At 42.6% G+C, this 19,398-nt stretch overlaps 1 protein-coding gene across 6 annotated transcripts in view; it reads right to left on the reverse strand.

Annotated features, from left to right (window-relative positions):
• MTCL1 (microtubule crosslinking factor 1) overlaps positions 1–19,398 on the reverse strand; it is a 128,118-nt gene that overhangs the window by 10,481 nt on the left and 98,239 nt on the right. For all 6 annotated transcript variants that reach the window (XM_041766745.1, XM_041766726.1, XM_041766717.1 and 3 more), the window contains 4 exons: positions 14,688–14,855; positions 8,832–9,086; positions 3,502–3,798; positions 1,932–1,963 (listed from right to left, as the gene is read on the reverse strand). In XM_041766745.1, coding sequence (XP_041622679.1) covers positions 1,932–1,963; positions 3,502–3,798; positions 8,832–9,086; positions 14,688–14,855 — 752 coding nt within the window. The remainder of the gene's footprint in view (positions 1–1,931; positions 1,964–3,501; positions 3,799–8,831; positions 9,087–14,687; positions 14,856–19,398) is intronic.

Genomic DNA, 19,398 nt, shown 5'->3' on the forward strand with positions numbered 1-19,398 from the left:
AGAGCAGACTACGGATCCTGGTGGGCCTTCTAGCTTGTTATTTCTCAAGAGAGGCAAAAGTGAGTGGTATTTTTTTGTTAGAAACCATCTACAAACTCTCCCACGGCCTGATGAATAACGGTAAGCTGGCTCCCAACTAGCACTGAAAATAAAAAGAATAGAAGGAACAGGTCAATTTATCCCTAGGTATTAAGCTTTCCGGCAAGTGTGATTTCTCTTCTTGCCTCTGGGGCCAAGTCCAGGGGTTGCTGAATTACTAATGAGCTTCAGAATGCTGTTCACTGGGGGCTGGAAGTGCTCTATGGGTACCGAAACCCCAACCCTGTCTACGTTCCTTGGATACTGCTTGTCTAAGCCCCATTTCTGCCTCCAGGGCTTGGATGGATTTTGTGGAACAGAGGCGATGTGGGCAGAAAAAGGGGACACATCAGCCTTAGCAGTGGCCAAACCTAAGATACAAAACCAGGACACATCTGAAATGTGTGCCATTGTGTGAAGGTACAAGGAAGAAAGCATGGAGGGAAGACAGGAAACTTCTTGAAGCAAGAAGGAGAAGGGGATGGTGGGGATGACACACATGTACCCCTCTCACCTCAGACATTCTGATATCTAAGTTTTAATAATATTTCTGATATTGTGATGTTTGAGTTTTCATTTCAGTTTAACTTTTCTAAGTATGGATGACTTTTGAAATTAATAGTAGCAATTAAGATAAAAAATAAGAGGAGAGCCTGTCTGGCTCAGTCAGTGGAATGTATGACTCTTGATCTCGGGGTTGTGAGTTCGAACCCCACGTTAGGTGTAGAGATTACTAAAAAAATAAACTTTAAAAAAAAGATAAAAAATCAGAGCTAGTATACCCGGAAGAGCTCTGTGAAGATAGTTAAACTCTGTTGACTGTGTCAGGCATTGCTTTGTTTTATGTGTAGTAACACATTTAAGCTGTAAAGCAATTTAAATGCCTTCTGTCTACAGATGAGGAAACTGAGGCACAAGGTAGTTAGTTACCCAGCTCACCTCAGGGCATATGGCTAGCGAGAGGCAGAAGTGCATTTGAAACCAGGCTCTAGTTCTCGAATGCAGCCTTGGATGGTCTGAGAAAGACCAGTCAAGGCAGAGCCTGAAGGACAGAAACGCACCACACGCATTTGGGATGGTTGTGAATGAACCTGATACAGGGCAACATGGGGAGGAGACAGTGATTCATGGACTTGAAGTTCCTAGGAAAACCAGGGATGAGGAGATCTGGAAACAGCCAATTGCCCTGAGAAGAAGTTTCCTGGGGTGGAAACAGCATGTGCTCATCTATAAAGAAGCATGTGTGTGAGGGTGGGGTGTGTGCGTGGGGGGTTGTGTATGGGAAATCTTTGTACTTTCCACTCAGTTGTATATTTTTAATGTTTAAATGCAAACAAATCTGTTTAGATGTGTCTTTTCAGATACATCCTATCATATATATTTTGGGTCATATGTGACAACCAGTATCACCAGCATCACTCACTTTGAATTTATTTGTGGTTTACTGCCGGGAAATATTTTAATAAATCCTCCTGGCAGAGCTTTAAATGCACAGTATATGAAATGTCTCATGGCATATCAAGTGGGAGTCTTTCCAGACCAAATGAGACGAGAGGGGTTTCTGTGGACTTTTCAGAAACCACTGAACACAACATTCTTTTATACACACAATCCACAGTTGTAACTGTCCTCACCATGACACTACCGCCCACACCAGTGCAGCTAGTCTCTGGCCTTTCTTGCTAATGATAGAAAATTCTATATTTACGAAATCAATCATAATAAAGCCACTACTTATTTAGAAGTGTTACTTTAAGTCCTTTTGAAGACAGTCTGCAGTGACAGGATAGAATTTTAAGACCAAGAGGTTTTAATTTCAGTAGCCTACTACTGTTTTCGTTACTCTTACTTACCTTTGAAGATTTCCCTTGTGATTTTCTTCTTCCTAAAAAGAAGAAATAAGATCGTCTGAATCTGTTCATATTGATTGTCAGGCAGCTTCAACGTGCTAAGTGATTTGTTTTGCTCTTCTGCCATAGGAAAATACCATTTAGAATATACACTGAGGCCAAGTGTTGGTTGGGAATGCTCCTGACCCCCAGCTCTTTGAACTATAATAATAAAACGAGGACCTGCAGTGTGAGGAGGGACTGGAGCTCCTGCCGTCCAGGAAGGAGCCCATGTGAGTGAGAAAAACTGGCTATATACTTCATCATGAAGGAGGTGGCTCTCCCGTGCTTTCTCAAAGGACACTAGTATATGAATTTCAAGGTTGGCTGTTGTAATGACACATACGTGTGTGTGTGTGTGTATGTATGTGTGTGTGTGTGTGTGTGTGTGTGCGTATGTGTAAGAAAGAGAGAGACAGAGACAGAGAGGAGGAGGTGGGGAAAAGGAAGATGTGGCTCCCCATAGAGGAAGTTAGGTGGCTGGGTCCCTTGGTCTAAGCCTCACTGTAGAAGTCGATGCAACCGCCTTTGGCTTGAGCATATTCTCGGTTGTGAGCATTGCCATTTGGAATCAGAGGCGAGCTTATAATGACTTACTGACTTTTGCTCAGGACCCCATCACTGTGGACTGGGACCAGGGCAGGCTCCCAACCTGCTTCCTCTCTGCTGTGCAACTGCACCATGGGAGTTGCCAATAGATCAAACAGGGTGGCGCACTGGTGATGTCATGCCACCTGGCCATATACTGCGGAGAAGGCACCTTACCTCATGGACATCTGGCTGAAGTCTAGCTGCCCCACATTTCAACACTACTTCGCATGAACTCTTAGAAGTCTGTCTCTGGACTGGCTTAGGGACAGGTACCGCAACGGTTAAACCGACTTACACGTAACGATTCATAAAATCCAACCCGGTTTTAAAACCCAGTTGTAGAAGGGGAATCACTAGAAAAACCCGACATTGTGCCATGGAAATTTCAGCCCAGAGCTTACTTAGCTCACTGATTTGTTGATCTAATTTTTGTATGGCTTCTAAGTGTTGGGATTTGTTCCCCCCTTCTTTGCACAGTATAAGAATTTATAGCATGTCATTGTTTAGTAATACTATTTCCAGACATGAGGTACTTTCCTTAGAACAGATTCCTTTTTTGTTACCAGCAAGTTGTTTAGAATCAGAAGGCTGCTATGATTTAAAGAGAGGTTGAAGACCTATACTCCTGAGAATAAACTGTCTCCTCCTGTGTGTTTCATTGGACCAGCTCATGTATGAGACCTTTTGTTTACGCAGGACACAGTTCTATGTCTCCAAACTCTCCAAACCTGAAACATGGTGGTAGAGGGAACTGCCTGCAGCACTCACTAGGAGCTTGGGGTCAGGGCCACCAAGCAGAACTCTTGGCACCATGAAGTTTTCATGCTTACTCAGCCCAGAGGCTGCGATTTGCAAATCCCAGGCCTGCCGGCCACACGGACAGGTTTCCTGACAACCCCCTTGGTCCTGCAGCAGTTAACTGGACCCCAAATCCCAGGCCGACCTGGGGGAGGCAGTTTCTGAACTCCCGCTGGGGCCCTCGGGCTGGAGGCTCCTCTGGCTCATCATCTAGAGACAAGGCATCCAAGTAGAGGTTTTCCCGTGCTGAACATCTGTCTGATTCCTTCAGCTTGGACAGCGGCCGGTCTTCGAATGGGGTGGAGTCGGTGTCTGCACAGGACCACATCCCCAAGGGACGGGGCATTCGGGGGCTTCCTGGATGGGCAAAGGGGCGGATGGTGCCTTCTTTTTGATCACAGAGGAAACTGCCACTTCTCCGGGGACTGTTTTCTTTCTGCAACTTCAGGGTTTAAAAAATGAAAACAATTAGCCTCACTTTTCTGTATGTGGCTCTCCCTAAGACCACTGCTCCGCCATGATCTGCACTATGCTTGGGTCCATCGGAAAGACTGTGAGAAGCAAATGTTCTTAAAGTTCTGGCCTTAATTTCAAAAGTAATACAACATTACAGATGCTTTTATTAAAAAATAAATAAAATCACAATTTTATCTGGACTGTAAAATCTACATTAATTACACACACAAGCCAATTCCTGCTGAGTAGAATATATATATTACTATATACAACGTGGCGTACTGTCCACGGGACATTATACATTTATTTTTAAAAAACTGAACATTGTTAAATGACATATTTAGAGCTCTCTTTTATACTTTCAGAACTTAAGGAAAACCATTGGCGATAGCAAACTTCTGAGGGTAAATCTGATTTTCCTCACCAGCAGAGTTTCCTCCTTAGGTCACTATTATTTCCAAGTCCTTTGGAATGAGTCCTGCATATAATCCAAGGGATTGAACTGGGTTGTAACCATAGGGTGTTAGAAACAATTTCTAACTTTGCTTGAGAGGGTTAATTAAACCTTAGTTATCAAGTTAATTCAAGATCTGGGCTTGAGAGGGTTAATTAAACCTTAGTTATCAAGTTAATTCAAGATCTGGTCTGACTTAAAAACAAAAAATAAGCTGCATACTTTAGAGCTAAACCTTTTTTTTTTTTTTTTTTTTTTTTTTGCCTGACTTGGAAAATTCAGGAAGCAACAGTGGGCAAAACACAGGACCCTCTGGGATTTGGAAGGCCTGAGTTGGAGCCATTGCCCTGTGGCTTGCCGGCTTGCTAGCAGATGTGAAGTTCCCAGCTGTCCCCAGCTCAGTGTTTTCATCTGTAAAATGGGGACAGATGCCTGTTGTGCAGGAGCCACTGGCCAGACAAGTCCAGCCAGGTGCACTGTTTGTCCATGAGACCCCTGCTCACCCTCCCTGGGGTCGGTGTGCAATACACGCCTTGCTGATTTACAGCTCTAGAACAAATCATGTGGAGCCACTTAGGAAGGGAGCCAGTGTGAAATCACAGGGACAGGCAGGATATGATGAGCAGGGCGGATGCTTACTCCCTAAAGAAGCTGTAATGGACTGCTTTCCCTGGACTCTCCAGACTTTTCCTCACTGCCTTCCTTTTGAAACATGCACAGAAAACACAGTGGAGGGCTGAGGAGAGTTCCACCTGGGTGTCTCCACTGGGGTTGTTACTGGGTGACATGCTCTCACACTCCACCACATCAGCTGCCCTTCTGACTAAGAAAACTATCTGAAGGGTGAAAGTGACACCCTGGATTTGCTGAAGAAAGATTTTCAGTCCTTAAGGGTTCTACAACTCCATTGGAAGCATTAATTTATTTCTTAGCCAAGCATCTTTCACAGAATACACCTGTAGGTCTCAAGGGATGCCTTCATCCATGGGCTGGAAGTGAGAGTGGCATGTGCATCAGCAGGAACCAAGCCACGTGAAATAATGGAGACAAAGGACTTTCACTCATTTTTAGTAATTTCTGAGACGGTGGATTATTTGAGAAAGACGGAGATTCAAGTGGCCAGAGCCTAAACGTTAGCCTCTGAGGTGGGGTCACCATCGAATTAGGGAACAAGCTGACCACTCTGGATTTCAGCTTGGCCCCTCTGATCTCTCCTGTCCCTCAACCCCAAGACACAGTTCTTCCTAGTTCTCTTCAAGATGCTAAACTGTTTTCTTTAAAACACAAACAAAACCCAACAACAAAAAGGGAAAGCTTTTTATTATGTTCATCTAACGTATGCCAGCACAATTTAGTTTCAACACATGATCATCTCTAAGCTATTCTGGGCAAGGAATTAAAATGCAAGAGTCACACTCGGAGCTGCAAATGCACACCGAGGGTGTGTGTGAAGAGGAGGAAAGAATGACTAAGGAGGAGGGCTTTGAACAAGCACACTTTAGCTCGGCACAGTGGGAATTCAAAAATAAATGCAGGCAGCCAGGAGCAAAACACACTAAAGCTGGTCAGTGTTAGGTTTCCTGAAAACGAACTGGAATGGGTATCTGCTGCTGAGATGCCTCTGGGATGTTGTAATAGAATAATGGGTCCTTAAAAGGATAGGGTTTCCTAGGAGAGTCATTTCAGACCAGCCATCAGCACCTACTGTATTTTGAATCCTGCAGTAGAACAACTTTTACTGCAAATAGAAAAAGAAAAGACTTGCATTTCAAATAATACAGGAAATGATAAACCCTCAACAGTGTCACCTTACCCACCCTTCTCCTTGCTGGTCAAAGGAAAAAAAGGTCACCTTGTGGACAGGTTTTAAAAGAATGGCCTTTCAGGTTGTAGAGGCAGCTGATTTAAGGAAGTTGCTGGAAGGAGGCTGGAATGACACATGGTCTTTAGTATGGTGGCGAGTCCTAGATCATCTGCATGTTAACTGGGAATTTAATTCTAAGGAGAAATGTAGTGTGACTCCATAAAAGGTAACTATCGCCCAATCAAATTTGGACTGGGACAAGAGATGCTGATAAGATAGATGACATGTGTTAAGTGACCTTAACCGCATTCCCATAGTCATCCGTCATATAAAATGCCTCATGTGGTACAGAAATTATGTAGGAATTTAATGACACCGGACAAGTATGAAGCATGTGTTCTGAAAGTGGAAAATGGATTTAGTGTTACTTCCTTCACCAACTGTATTATGTTATCACAGTCAAGGTTACACGGCTCACCAAGTAGTCAAATATCAAGAGCATACCTTATGAAGAATGTTCACCTGTATTTCTTGTTTATCTATGGAATGTGGAGCTAAAAATTAAATGAATGATAAACAAAATCTATACACATATACACGCCTCAGTCAATTTCCTCTTTTCCAGAGAATGCCTGGTAACTGCTTCATCTAATTTTTGGGATCAGGCGCTAAGATTTATAAAATCTTCTTTTAAAATGCTGAATATTTGGGGGAAAAGGCTGGATTTATTTTTAAAAGCCACAACTGCATAACTGAAGCATCATTCACTGGCAGCAAATCCTCTTCTAAAAACAGCAGTGAGATCATTGTACAAAGCCTGTGGGATCCACTGCACAGATTTCAGGAACAGATGAGCGCCTGGAACCCATGTGTCTTGAATCCATTATGCTCAAATATGTTAACCTTGAGGACTCAAGTTCTGAGGCTATCGGCTCAGCAGAACTGCTATAGTCCTGACACAGAATACTGATGTGAATCAGAAATGGGGTTCAGCACAGGCCCACAGTTACTCTTCAAAATACAGTTTTAAAATGGGGTGATTGCTCCTCCTGAAGAGTCATTAACTCTTCAAAAGTTGATTATCATTGGATGTCCTACTACTTCTTCCTTTACTAAGAGTTGCTCATTCCCAAAAGTAAGACCTTATAAGACTTGCTTAAATTATATCCAAGGTGTGATTTCCAAAAACAAGCTATGATAAGACCAAAGAGCCTCCAGATAACAGGCAAAGTGGACCCCAGAAGGGCATGACAGGGATTATGATGGCCTTACTGTGGTACAGGAGGGACAGACTGACTGCTCACAGAGGGAAGGCCAAGAGGGAACCTTCTTGATAACATGGTGCCTGGAGTTACTGAGACACCAGTTAGCTGAGGCTGGATCTGATAGATCTGTGACCAGTTGGCAAGAACACATGCTACGTTTGCTCCTGTAATTTCCACCTAACAACTTATCTGTCCAGTAGAACCTAGGTACACTGGGGATTTAATACAGAAGATTCTTCTCAAATGATGCATCTCTAGGCCAAACAGGAAGTGGCCACCTTTCTTTTGATAGAATTTGGGGAATTTTGAAATGAGCCACATCAAATGTCAATATGGTGACTCAGTTATGTGAGTAACTAAAACTAGGAAGAACTTCCACCCCATTCTATCTGCAGTGTGTCTTCTTCTCAACAGTTTCTGAGCCAAAGGCTCCTGGCTTTTTATTTTTTATTATTTTTTAAGTTCATTCACCTCTTGCTCCCCTGCAGCATGCAGAAACTAACTGTGGCCATTGCACCTGCCTAACACAGGTATTATGTCTGGTGATGATAGAGCACATTTTTCAAAAAGCTCCCACATAAATGCAGGCAGTATAAGTATTTGTGATAGAGTAAAAAGGTTACTTTTCCTGAACTCAGTTTCTTATTGATTAATATGTTTCCTTGAGGCCTCATAAATGTATAAGTGTGACAGGCTGAACTAAGTGCAAAAATACATATATGCTATGTAAAAATCTAGCCAGAGAAGAATTTCAAAACTTCATCAGTTTCATGTGAAAATTTAATTTGTGCAGCACTCAGGTGTGACCAATGCAAATGGTCCCAAGTGTGATGCCATGCAGAGAATGATTCTCTGGAAGATAAAAAAAACAACTCTCCCTCTCCTCCTGAGTTCATCTGGGTGTTTGAATGTTTGTTTAGCTGAAGAGGATGAGCAACCAGCTCCCTCCCCTGACTATGGTCCTACCTAATCACAGCTCAGCAATATCCACAGCAGGTGCAAACAGCCTGATTTCCAACTTAATTCAGCAATTTCTTTACTAAAGGACAGGAATTCCATTCAAGTTGGAGCAGTCACTGTGACCACATCTCTAGGGGGCAAACTTAAAATGTAGTTTGCTTTTTTGGCAGGAATCACCTTACTAGACCTGAAATAATCTCATCTTTCCAGTTTTGTCTTTAAATTCCTTGGAATGTTACCCTGCCCCCAGCCCTGACCACAGACATACTGTACAGATAGACACATACAAGGAAGTTATTACCTCCAAACTCTGCAACAAAAGGATCTGTGTAATGGAAGGGTAGAGTCTGGGTCTCCAATGCTAGAAATTCTATGACATTTTTTCCTCTTCTCTGGAAGCCTGTGAAACATCCTGATGGGGTTAGGACCTCTCAATAGCCTGATTTTTTTTTTTCCCTCTAAGTGCTCTTATTTCCAGGTCAGTTTAGTTGTCTGTACTGCCTTCCCTGTTGGTGGGTGCCTGGGTGGTTCCTTACCTGTTCTATTCTCCACAAGAGCTCCTTCTTCTGCTGCTCCCATTCCTGCCGGTCTCTGTCTAGACGGCTAAGAAGTTCCACCTTCTCCCGGCTCCAGTTCTTCTCACTGTGATGGATCTGCCAGCGCAGGTCCATGACCAGGCCATGACTGTCAGTAAGGAGCTTCTGATGCATCTCTCTTTCCTTCTTGAATGCCCCTTTGCTGTCGGTGGAAGAGCCTGCTTCTCCCAAATTCTTCTCAGTCTTCTCTTCCAGCTGGCAAGGAAAAAAGGCATAGACCTTAGTTCCTGGCAAATCTTATATTAACAGGTGGAGAAAATCTTAGCATGTCTGCATATCATTCCTGGAAATGTGTTTAAGCCAAGATTTGACCAATCTCATGGAAGAAAACAATTCTCATTTTTGAAGTCCTAATTACAAACATCTGATATAGAGAGTCACACAAAACATAAAGCAGGGAGTTCACTTAGCTTCCTGTGTCTGCTTCTCAGCTCCACTTTCTATCTCGGTTACCACCATATCTTGCTTATCCTTCTATAAAGCTCCTTGAGGGCAGGTGCATATCTGTCCTAAATCCTCAGAGAAACTAGGGATGGAGCAGTGGGGGTATCTACCGGTCTGCAATAAATATCCATTTACCATCCATGAGATTAAATACCAAAGCAAACAAATTAGCAAAAAAAAATTCCATCTAGACCTATCCTATGCAAACTGCTGAAAACTGAACAGGACACACTGGAGGCAGACAGAAAGCCACAGGACACACAGAAGCATACAGACATGAGTGACAGCACACCTCTCCTCTGACACATGTAAGTCAGAGGATGATGGAGTGGCATCCTTCTGGGGCCGAAGGGGGAAACTTGTCAACCTGGATAGACTGCTATGCTCAGCAATAATATCTTTTGAAAATAAAGGGAAAAAAAGGCTTTTTCAACATATTAAAGTTAAAAAAAAATCATGGCCAGCAGACCAGTGCTTTAAGAAATGATGGACGTTTTCAGGCAGAAGGATCAGGACACTAAGATACTGATGTACACAAAATATGAACACTGGGAATGATATAAGAAATACAAATAAAAGCTCATTTCCCCTCTATTTTTAATTGCTTTCAAATATTATTGAGTGATGGATGCAAAAACAGTTGTAATGTATTGTGTGTTTGTGGAACGTTACACGAAGCAAGCTGTGGCAACAGCAGCAGAGGATGGGAAGAGGGAGTTAGGAGCACACTGTTGCTGTGTAACATGATAGATTTTAGTGAAAGATTGATGAATGTAAAGATGTTTCTTTTTCCTATTCTAGTTCAGCAGACCCCTGGATCTTTACCTATGAACCATGCTACTCCATTCAATTTGTTTTGGTATAATATAATTTATTTTTATTTTTATTTTTTTATAATAAATTTATTTTTTATTGGTGTTCAATTTACCAACATACAGAATAACACCCAGTGCTCATCCCGTCAAGTGCCCCCCTCAGTGCCTGTCACCCATTCACCCCCACCCCCCGCCCTCCTCCCCTTCCATTACCCCTAGTTCGTTTCCCAGAGTTAGGAGTCTTTATGTTCTGTCTCCCTTTCTGATATTTCCCACACATTTCTTCTCCCTTCCCTTATATTCCCTTTCACTATTATTTATATTCCCCAAATGAATGAGAACATACAATGTCTGTCCTCCGATTGACTTACTTCACTCAGCATAATACCCTCCAGTTCCATCCACGTTGAAGCAAATGGTGGGTATTTGTCGTTTCTAATTGCTGAGTAATATCCCATTGTATACATAAACCACATCTTCTTTATCCATTCATCTTTCTATGGACACCGAGGCTCCTTCGACAGTTTGGCTATTGTGGCCATTGCTGCTAGAAACATCGGGGTGCAGGTGTCCCGGCGTTTCATTGCATCTGAATCTTTGGGGTAAATCCCCAGCAGTGCAATTGCTGGGTCGTAGGGCAGGTCTATTTTTAACTCTTTGAGGAACCTCCACACAGTTTTCCAGAGTGGCTGCACCAGTTCACATTCCCACCAACAGTGTAAGAGGGTTCCCTTTTCTCCGCATCCTCTCCAACATTTGTGGTTTCCTGCCTTGTTAATGTTCCCCATTCTCACTGGTGTGAGGTGGTATCTCATTGTGGTTTTGATTTGTATTTCCCTGATGGCAAGTGATGCAGAGCATTTTCTCATGTGCATGTTGGCCAGGTCCATGTCTTCCTCTGTGAGATTTCTCTTCATGTCTTTTGCCCATTTCATGATTGGATTGTTTGTTTCTTTGGTGTTGAGTTTAAGAAGTTCTTTATAGATCTTGGAAACTAGCCCTTTATCTGATACGTCATTTGCAAATATCTTCTCCCATTCTGTAGGTTGTCTTTGAATTTTGTTGACGGTATCTTTTGCTTTGCAAAAGCTTCTTATCTTGATGAAGTCTCAATAGTTCATTTTTGCTTTTGTTTCTCTTGCCTTCATGAATGAATCTTGCAAGAAGTTACTGTGGCCAAGTTCAAAAAGGGTGTTGCCTGTGTTCTCCTCTAGGATTTTGATGGAATCTTGTCTCACATTTAGATCTTTCATCCATTTTGAGTTTATCTTTGTGTCTGGTGCAAGAGAGTGGCCTAGTTTCATTCTTCTGCATGTGGATGTCCAATTTTCCCAGCACCATTTATTGAAGAGACTGTCTTTCTTCAGCGGATAGTCTTTCCTCCTTTATCGAATATTAGTTGACCATAAAGTTCAGAGTCCACTTCTGGGTTCTCTATTCTGTTCCATTGATCTATGTGTCTGTTTTTGTGCCAGTACCACACTGTCTTGATGACCACAGCTTTGTAGTACAACCTGAAATCTGGCATTGTGATGCCCCCAGATATGGTTTTCTTTTTTAATATTCCCCTGGCTATTCGGGGTCTTTTCTGATTCCACACAAATCTTAAAATAATTTGTTCTAACTCTCTGAAGAAAGTCCATGGTATTTTGATAGGGATTGCATTAAACGTGTAAATTGCCCTGACATTTTCATTGACATTTTCACAATATTAATTCTGCCAATCCATGAGCATGGAAGATTTTTCCATCTCCTTGTGTCTTCCTCAATTTCTTTCAGAAGTGTTCTATAGTTTTTAGGGTATAGATCCTTTACCTCTTTGGTTAGGTATATTCCTAGGTATCTTATGCTTTTGGGTGCAATTGTAAATGGGATTGACTCCTTAATTTCTCTTTCTTCAGTCTCATTGTTAGTGTATAGAAATGCCACTGATTTCTGGGCATTGATTTTGTATCCTGCCACGCTACCAAATTGCTGTATGAGTTCTAGCAATCTTGGGGTGGAGACTTTTGGGTTTTCTGTGTACAGTATCATGTCATCGGTGAAGAGGGAGAGTTTGACTTCTTCTTTGCCAATTTGAATGCCTTTAATGTCTTTTTGTTGTCTGATTGCTGAGGCTAGGACTTCCAGTACTATGTTGAATAGCAGTGGTGAGAGTGGACATCCCTGTCTTGTTCCTGACTCCATTCAATTCTAATGGTTTCTAATCCATTCTCTTCTTTGAAGCCAGAATAATCTTTTAAAAATGTCAATCAGGATTCTTTACTTCCATGATAAAATCAGGATTAATGTTTCAATCTTTCACGCATTCTTCTTTTCCTACATACCTGACCCGGTGCAGCTCCTCAGATATGGTTAGTCCTTTGCTCATTATGCTTTTGTTGTCTGAAACGTCCTTTCTCTCCTTTTCCACATACCCACTCCTATTCATCTTCTGAGACTCATTCTAAGCAGGACTTTCACAAGCAACCCCTCTCTGAGCTCTCAGACTGAGGTGTCTGGCCCACACACCCCTATTTCCTGACAGCACAGTGTGCAGGTCTGGCAGGGCACTCATTACACTATTATAAATTACAGCCCTCATCTGGGTCTCCCATTGCACTGAGAGTCCCTCAAAAAATAATCTTCTTGTTGTTGGATCCTTGGCATCTAGAACAAGGCCTGACTTGAGAGTTAATTAAAGGAATCACAGATTTGGCCATGGAAACAACATGGCCTCCACAGAGATAAAATACTTAACTTCTGGTAGAATTCACCTCTTTTGCTTTTAAGTAGAAGAGAGTAAAGATGGGAGTATTATAAATGAACTAGCTTCAGCTCACCTTCATTGCTCCCTGGGCTGCAAATGTTTCAAGAAACTTTTGAATGATTTGGGCGGAAGATGAATCTTTACCTATTACCACCTGGTTTCTAGGTTTGAAGTCCTAATTTTATTTCTTGGTGCCTAGTGATTCTCCCTGAGGCTTGATGAGTAGCACATGTGTGGGTGGATACAGGTTTCTCTAAAACAAAGATGAAATATTTTGAAATTGGCTCATATCAAAGATTAGGCCTCCTTTCTTTAGCTACCCTTAACATTTTTGAAAATATTTAGCTTTCTCCCCCATAAACATATTTTAAAATAGATTTTAAGGCAGCTCACCGGAGAGCATCCTTACTCATTTTTCCTCCACTGCTGACTCTTCAGGCTGTGCACTAAGATAAACAGAGCATCTAGTAAGAATCTTCTACCAGGCAAGTAGGCAGGATTCATAACTGGGTCAGTAGCTCTACCAGCCTGGCCTGATGCTTTGGTTTTGCTACGCTTTGCTGCTTCCTCTGCAGAGAAGACAATGTCTCCACTCTACCTGGGACTATAAGTCTGAATCCACTGCTCCCCCTGCCCAGCTGGCAATGCAGTTGAACCTATGAGTACCAAGGGAGCTGTTTTCTTTTGGCATGACAGACACTTTCAGCTTTTATCAAGGCCATTTGGAAGACGTCTCCTTTCTGGGCAATTTCTTTTCTCCTTTCTTTTCTAGCCAATTCATATAAAATTTTAATTACTTTAGGATTTGCCTCAAAATAAGGCTTAGAAAGTCGATGATCAAGGATGTACAGACTTTTCCTCCCATCATGATCAAGGGGCTGAAAGAAACCTGGAGAAACAATCTGAGGGGAGGAGGTGATACTGATTTTAGGGGTTTCCAGGGAGACTCAGGGCAGGAGGTGATCCTGCTTTTAAGGGTTTCCAGGGAGAAAACACTTAGAAAAGAATGTGTCTGGCTACATCTGACCTTACAACCATGGCCATGGCCTAAAATTTCTGAGGAGGCTCTGGTCTGTTGGGAGGGTGGAGGCAGTACTCCGTTCTTTCCACTCGAGCACTAAAGTCTCCATGATTTGAGATCAGCCACTTCCTCTGGGCCTCCATTTCCTCCTGGGGAAATAAAGACTCGGAAACTGATCAGACTTCTCGGGCATGTAGTGGAAGGCCTACAAACTCTTTTCAGTGTTTGGAGAAATCTAAAGGAATCTAAATGTCTTCCTTTTCCAAAGATAACTGAAGTCACAATCTGCATTTTCTTTGCACCTATCTGAACTAAGTCGTGTGTTCTGATCACCACTTCACCCTGACTGTCCTTTGAGGGGGCTAAATACAGACTTGTTCAATGCAGAATGGGAAAATGCTACTGTCAAAAGGTGCTCAGTGGAGACTGTGTTTCACACTTGGGACAGTGAATAGGAGAGAAGGAGGTGCCTTGGAAAGGCTGGGAAGTTGTTTGAGTGTGTTCTAAGTAGGCTCCAGCACAGGACTTGAACTCAAGACCTGAGCTAAGATCAAGAGTCAGACACTTAACCGGCTGAGCCCCCCAGGCACCCCAAGGCTGGGAATTTTAAGGAGACAAAGCAGGCAGCTGTTCCCCGCTTTCCCCCTGGAGGATCTGAGGAACTGTAAAGATCGCCATGGATCTGAAGAACTGTGCCTTCTCCCCACCTGGCCCTGATGGCAGAGGAGGAGCTGGGGAGACCCAGGGCAGACCCCGCAGGCAGGCACCTGTTCCAGGCGGCACGTAAGTGCGGCCCACTCCACGTCCCAGGCGGCCTTGTCGCTGGCGTACTGCTGCTGCAGCCGCCGCCGCGCGTGCTCGTCCTCCCGCAGCTCGGCACGCAGGTCCTCCAGCAGGCTCTTGAGCGCACCAAACAGCTGCTGGTTTTCCACCACCTGCGGGAGGAAACACAGGGTTGGCTGTGCCACTCATGCAAGGGTATTCTTTAGGGCGTCAAGGTGGTGCTGGGTTGTGCGCAAGGTGCCATCATAATGGGTGCAGAACAAGTGGAAGTCTGCAGTTAGTGGGACGTAGGGGGGGGTTCCTATGTTGCCAGCGCTTAGACTCCAGAGCTGAGACCCCTCAGGGCCTGGTGGGATAGGAGGAGGGGGTCCGGCACTTGGGGCGGAAGCAGGAAGGAGGTAGCTGCAGGAGGGCACGGGGAACCCAGAAACCAGGGCTACCAGAATGCTCCACATGACTTCATACGTCCAAAGCTACGCTTGGGGATGCACATCTGGCAAGACATAAACACCTATCGATGCTGTCATTTTGATACCAGCCATTGAACCAGAAGGTAATAAACACTCTGTGTCTCTTATAAACATTGGATGGTCATACTCTGACTTGGATGGGTAAGTATGGACACAGGGCAAAGGGCACTGTGAGCTTTAATCAAAGCCAAATGTAAGTGCTTGAGTTGTTCATGAGGGCTCCCTCACGGTCCTGAGATGGAATCACCATGCCCCTCCTTTCTGCTGTACCAACAGCACAAATAACCACACACCTGCTTGATTTCCTGTGCCGCCTGGGGCCACTCCATCACTGCTGTGAGTGCATGGCGGACAGATGCAAACTAACCCGCTCCTGTATTTCCAGTGTTTCACACAATGCTCAGCTCATGTGAAGTATGCAAACAGGTCAGATAAATGAAAAAGGGATTTCTATCACTGATCTGCTTATACCTAATGTAAAAGATTTTATATTTTCTAAAATTCATCCTGCCCTTTGAAAGCCCATTTCAAAACCATGATTACTATCTTAGTACGTCTCAGCATGGGCATGCTTTCAGAAAGGTTCATCCAAGTGAATTAAATACTGAACCAGTTATGGTACCTCGATGATAAAAGCCCCACGAGCTCATCTCTTCCAATCTGATGGAAAACACTGAAAGTGCATCATGAGCTCCCAGCTGCCCTGATTGCAGGACAATCTTGGTTGGTGCATTTACAAGGCAGGGAGAATCCAAGCATTCCCAGTCCTGCTGGAATCAGAATGTCTCAACTTTGGGAACACAGAGCCCCTTGCTCTCAGAGAGACTCCCCTCTGCTTGATAAACCTCTCATGCCAAGGGCAGTAGGACAGTGCCTCCAGGTCTCTTCCACTATGTGGAGGGCCTGTCACGCTCCTAAAACCATCTCATGAATCCCCTAAACACAACTGCATGTAGATAAAAGTGGACAGTCACACTTGGGAAGAATTTAAGATTCTTTGGCTAGCCCTATATTTGGATTTAAATAAAGTTGAATTAGAAAAGAGAAACTCCTTAACACGAGCAGATTTATTCCTGAAAATTCCCCAGTTTTCCCTGTAATTTGTCTGGAGTTATAATACTATATGTGGTAGAAAGGCCTATTTGTTAACATTTATTGCTTTTTGGGTGTTCTTCCCCCTAATCACCAATTTTTACTTTACTAGCTCTGAGACTAAAGCCAGTTAGAGTATAATCCAGTTAGCATTTGCAAGATTCAGCAGCTAGAGAACCTTCTAAAACTCCTACACGTTCCTTCCAACCACCCGAATAAAAGTAAGTTACCACTGCACTCAAAGAGGTGCTCAGGATATGTGTACAACTGTAATAATGCAGAACATTTTCTTTCAACTCCACACCAAAAGTATTTAAAAATTATATAAGTGGAGGTGAGTGAGAAGAAGTGTTGCAAAAATCTTTTCAGAAATACACATCTCTTTGAGTACAGAATTTGTTTGAAAAACTATATTTTATAGTTGATTTACTTGGTATTTTCATCTTTGGATTTAAAAATTTTAAAACATCACTACTTTTTAAGTCAAAGTATTTTAAGCATAAAGTAACGGGAATATTTTGATCTATTCTGAGTAGTCATGTAATTCTCGCTGAAGAAAAAGCAGAAAACCATGTCATCAGTTCTTGTATGTGATTAATACCTCCCTACAGATCCCACTTTGTGAATGTAGTCAGCCTGAGGGGTTCTTAGCCCTACACCAAATTGCTCAGATAACCTTAGGAGATTTGTGATCCTCTAAAGCAGGAATTCACATAACAGTCTTTTGCAGACTGAAATTTTGGTTCCTCTGGAAGTAAGTACTCTCTGGCATTAGGAAATATCAGATTAAATAAAATTAAGCCATAATGTTTTCATGCACATTTGCATCAGAATCATCAACATAATGTGCCATTATCCCAGTATAATATTAATCATCCTGGAATGAGTTCAAAACTTGCTTTGGGATGAAGGTGGCCAAAGGAAGCAAGGGAGTCCACAGAATCGATATTATTGGTACTTGTTATATAATCACCCAGGAATGGCATGTGACATGGCAAGAAGCCAGACTAGTTCTCTGCCATTGGTATATAACACCAAGGTCTGATGTGCAAATAAAAATGTCTGAAGACTCAGCTGGGCATGATGCTTCTAAACTTTTTTGCATACAGAAAGTCCAGTAATGAAAAGTAATACTAATTGTTTCTAACAGAGGGTGTGTTAGATCAGGTGTGCCAATCACTCAACTACACAACCTTACTTGCATCTCCCATCAATCCTGGGCACATACTATTCCATTTCCTGTGTTACAGAGGAGGAATTAGGGCATGCAGCAACATAGCATAGATAGGGTCTCCTGCTGAGGAGTACAGAGCATGGGCTGCAGCTGGGTCTGTCCCATCAAGGCTGGACAAAACAAGCCAAGATCTCTAAATTCGGGCATTATACTCTACCCAGGTTTTGTTTTATTTATTTTTTTTTAATTTTGCCTTAAAAGAAGCCACCTAAACTCTGGAAACAAATTCCTCCCCTCCCCCAATATCAATGGAAATAATATTAGTGAGCCATCCTGAAAGAATGCCTAAAAGTTACTTGCCTTACTTTTTCTCCCTGTGAGGGCCATTGCTGGGTAATATTTTGGGTAAAAAGATGAGCCTAATCAAGTTAAGAATGGAATGAAGATTCTCTGGGCCATTTAGAGGTCTTTGGGTTAAAGTCTTAGACACAGAGCTTTCTGAACCTTCTGTGCCAGGGGCCCAATTATGCAACCTTTTAGTTTATATATCTGTTAAATACAGGCCAATTTCAATTAAGAAGACCAATTTTTCAACCTCTCCAAGATCAGCTGGTTGGTCTTCTTGCAAAGAAGCAGGATAAAATAGCCTCACCATTCCCTTTTCCTCAGGCTAAGAGCATTTCAGCCCTTCCAAGCTCATCTCTCTTGGGTGCTTAAAATAATCCCAAAATTGGGATCAGGAGCTTGACAGTGCTATAAAATGTTAAACTTTATAAAAGGTTCAAGGCTGGGCTTCAGCCAGTAAGACTGCTACTCAAATATACAATAAATATTATTAATAGAAAGTGAAAAGGAAGTTTCTGGGAAAGGTAACACACCAAGATATTTGTGATGCAATGCCAGCTATTTGATAAAATCATTCTTGCCTAAGATTTATAAGATAATGTGTTTCATAGTTCTGAGAAAGAGCTAAACTACCATCAACCACTTTGCTTGTATATTGTATATTGACCAGCTGCTGTGGGTTGACCCACAGAAAGCCAGAGAGCCTCTAATTCCTATTCATGTAGGCTAGCCAGGAGTTCTAGAATGCTATGGTAGCTGTCCCTGACCCCCAACACAGGCATAGTTTCTATTTCATACTTATAAAGAGGGGGACCTCACATCCTATTCAATAAAGTAACTCCTCCACCAGCAAGAGTCCCAAGACAAGTCCTTTACTGTAAGATCAGACAGTAACACATCCAGCAATATCTTAATAAATAAGCCATTTACCATTCTTACTGTCAGTGTTGCACTCAGGTTAATTTTAAGATTCTTTTCTAAAACTACTATCCTCCCACAGATAAAAGAGAATGAGTCACTGAAAACTGACCATGAAAATCCCTGATGGAGGGAGACGAGAGATTCATTTATGTACGAAAATCATTTGTCCTCTAGCTGAGAATACGCCAGGTGACTGGGGGCATGTGGGCTCCAGACAGCAGATCGCCATAATTTTCAGAAAGCTTTCCAAGAATAAATGTGGGTTTGTGAAAGAAGTGATGGACATATATTTAGTAAGTTATAATCCCAAGTTATCAGCCAAAGGCTTCAAAGAAATCAGAGCAGGTGTGGTGAAAATCAAGTGACCGGATGGGAATAAATCACTTGTGTGCGAGGTTTAGGGTTTGTTACACACTCAGAAAAGCAGGTCATAAATTGCTGACCATGGCTGATGCTGGGAGGTAGAGAGACCCCTTTCCTGAGTAGCCTCCTAGTACTTGTGGCTCTTCACTCCTATGCCCTTGCTATTTGTGTGGTAACAGAATAAACACAAACACACAGCAAACATAAAATGTTTCATAACTATAAGCTCTGATCTGGTTCCTTTTATGGAGAGTTGCCTGTCTCCTAGGTGAGGTTATAAAGCTGTAGAGTCTGAAGAATAAATCATGATACAACATACAAAATTGAAGG

This window comes from Vulpes lagopus, chromosome 1, assembly GCF_018345385.1.
Source record: "Vulpes lagopus strain Blue_001 chromosome 1, ASM1834538v1, whole genome shotgun sequence".
Taxonomy (NCBI): Eukaryota; Metazoa; Chordata; class Mammalia; order Carnivora; family Canidae; genus Vulpes; species Vulpes lagopus.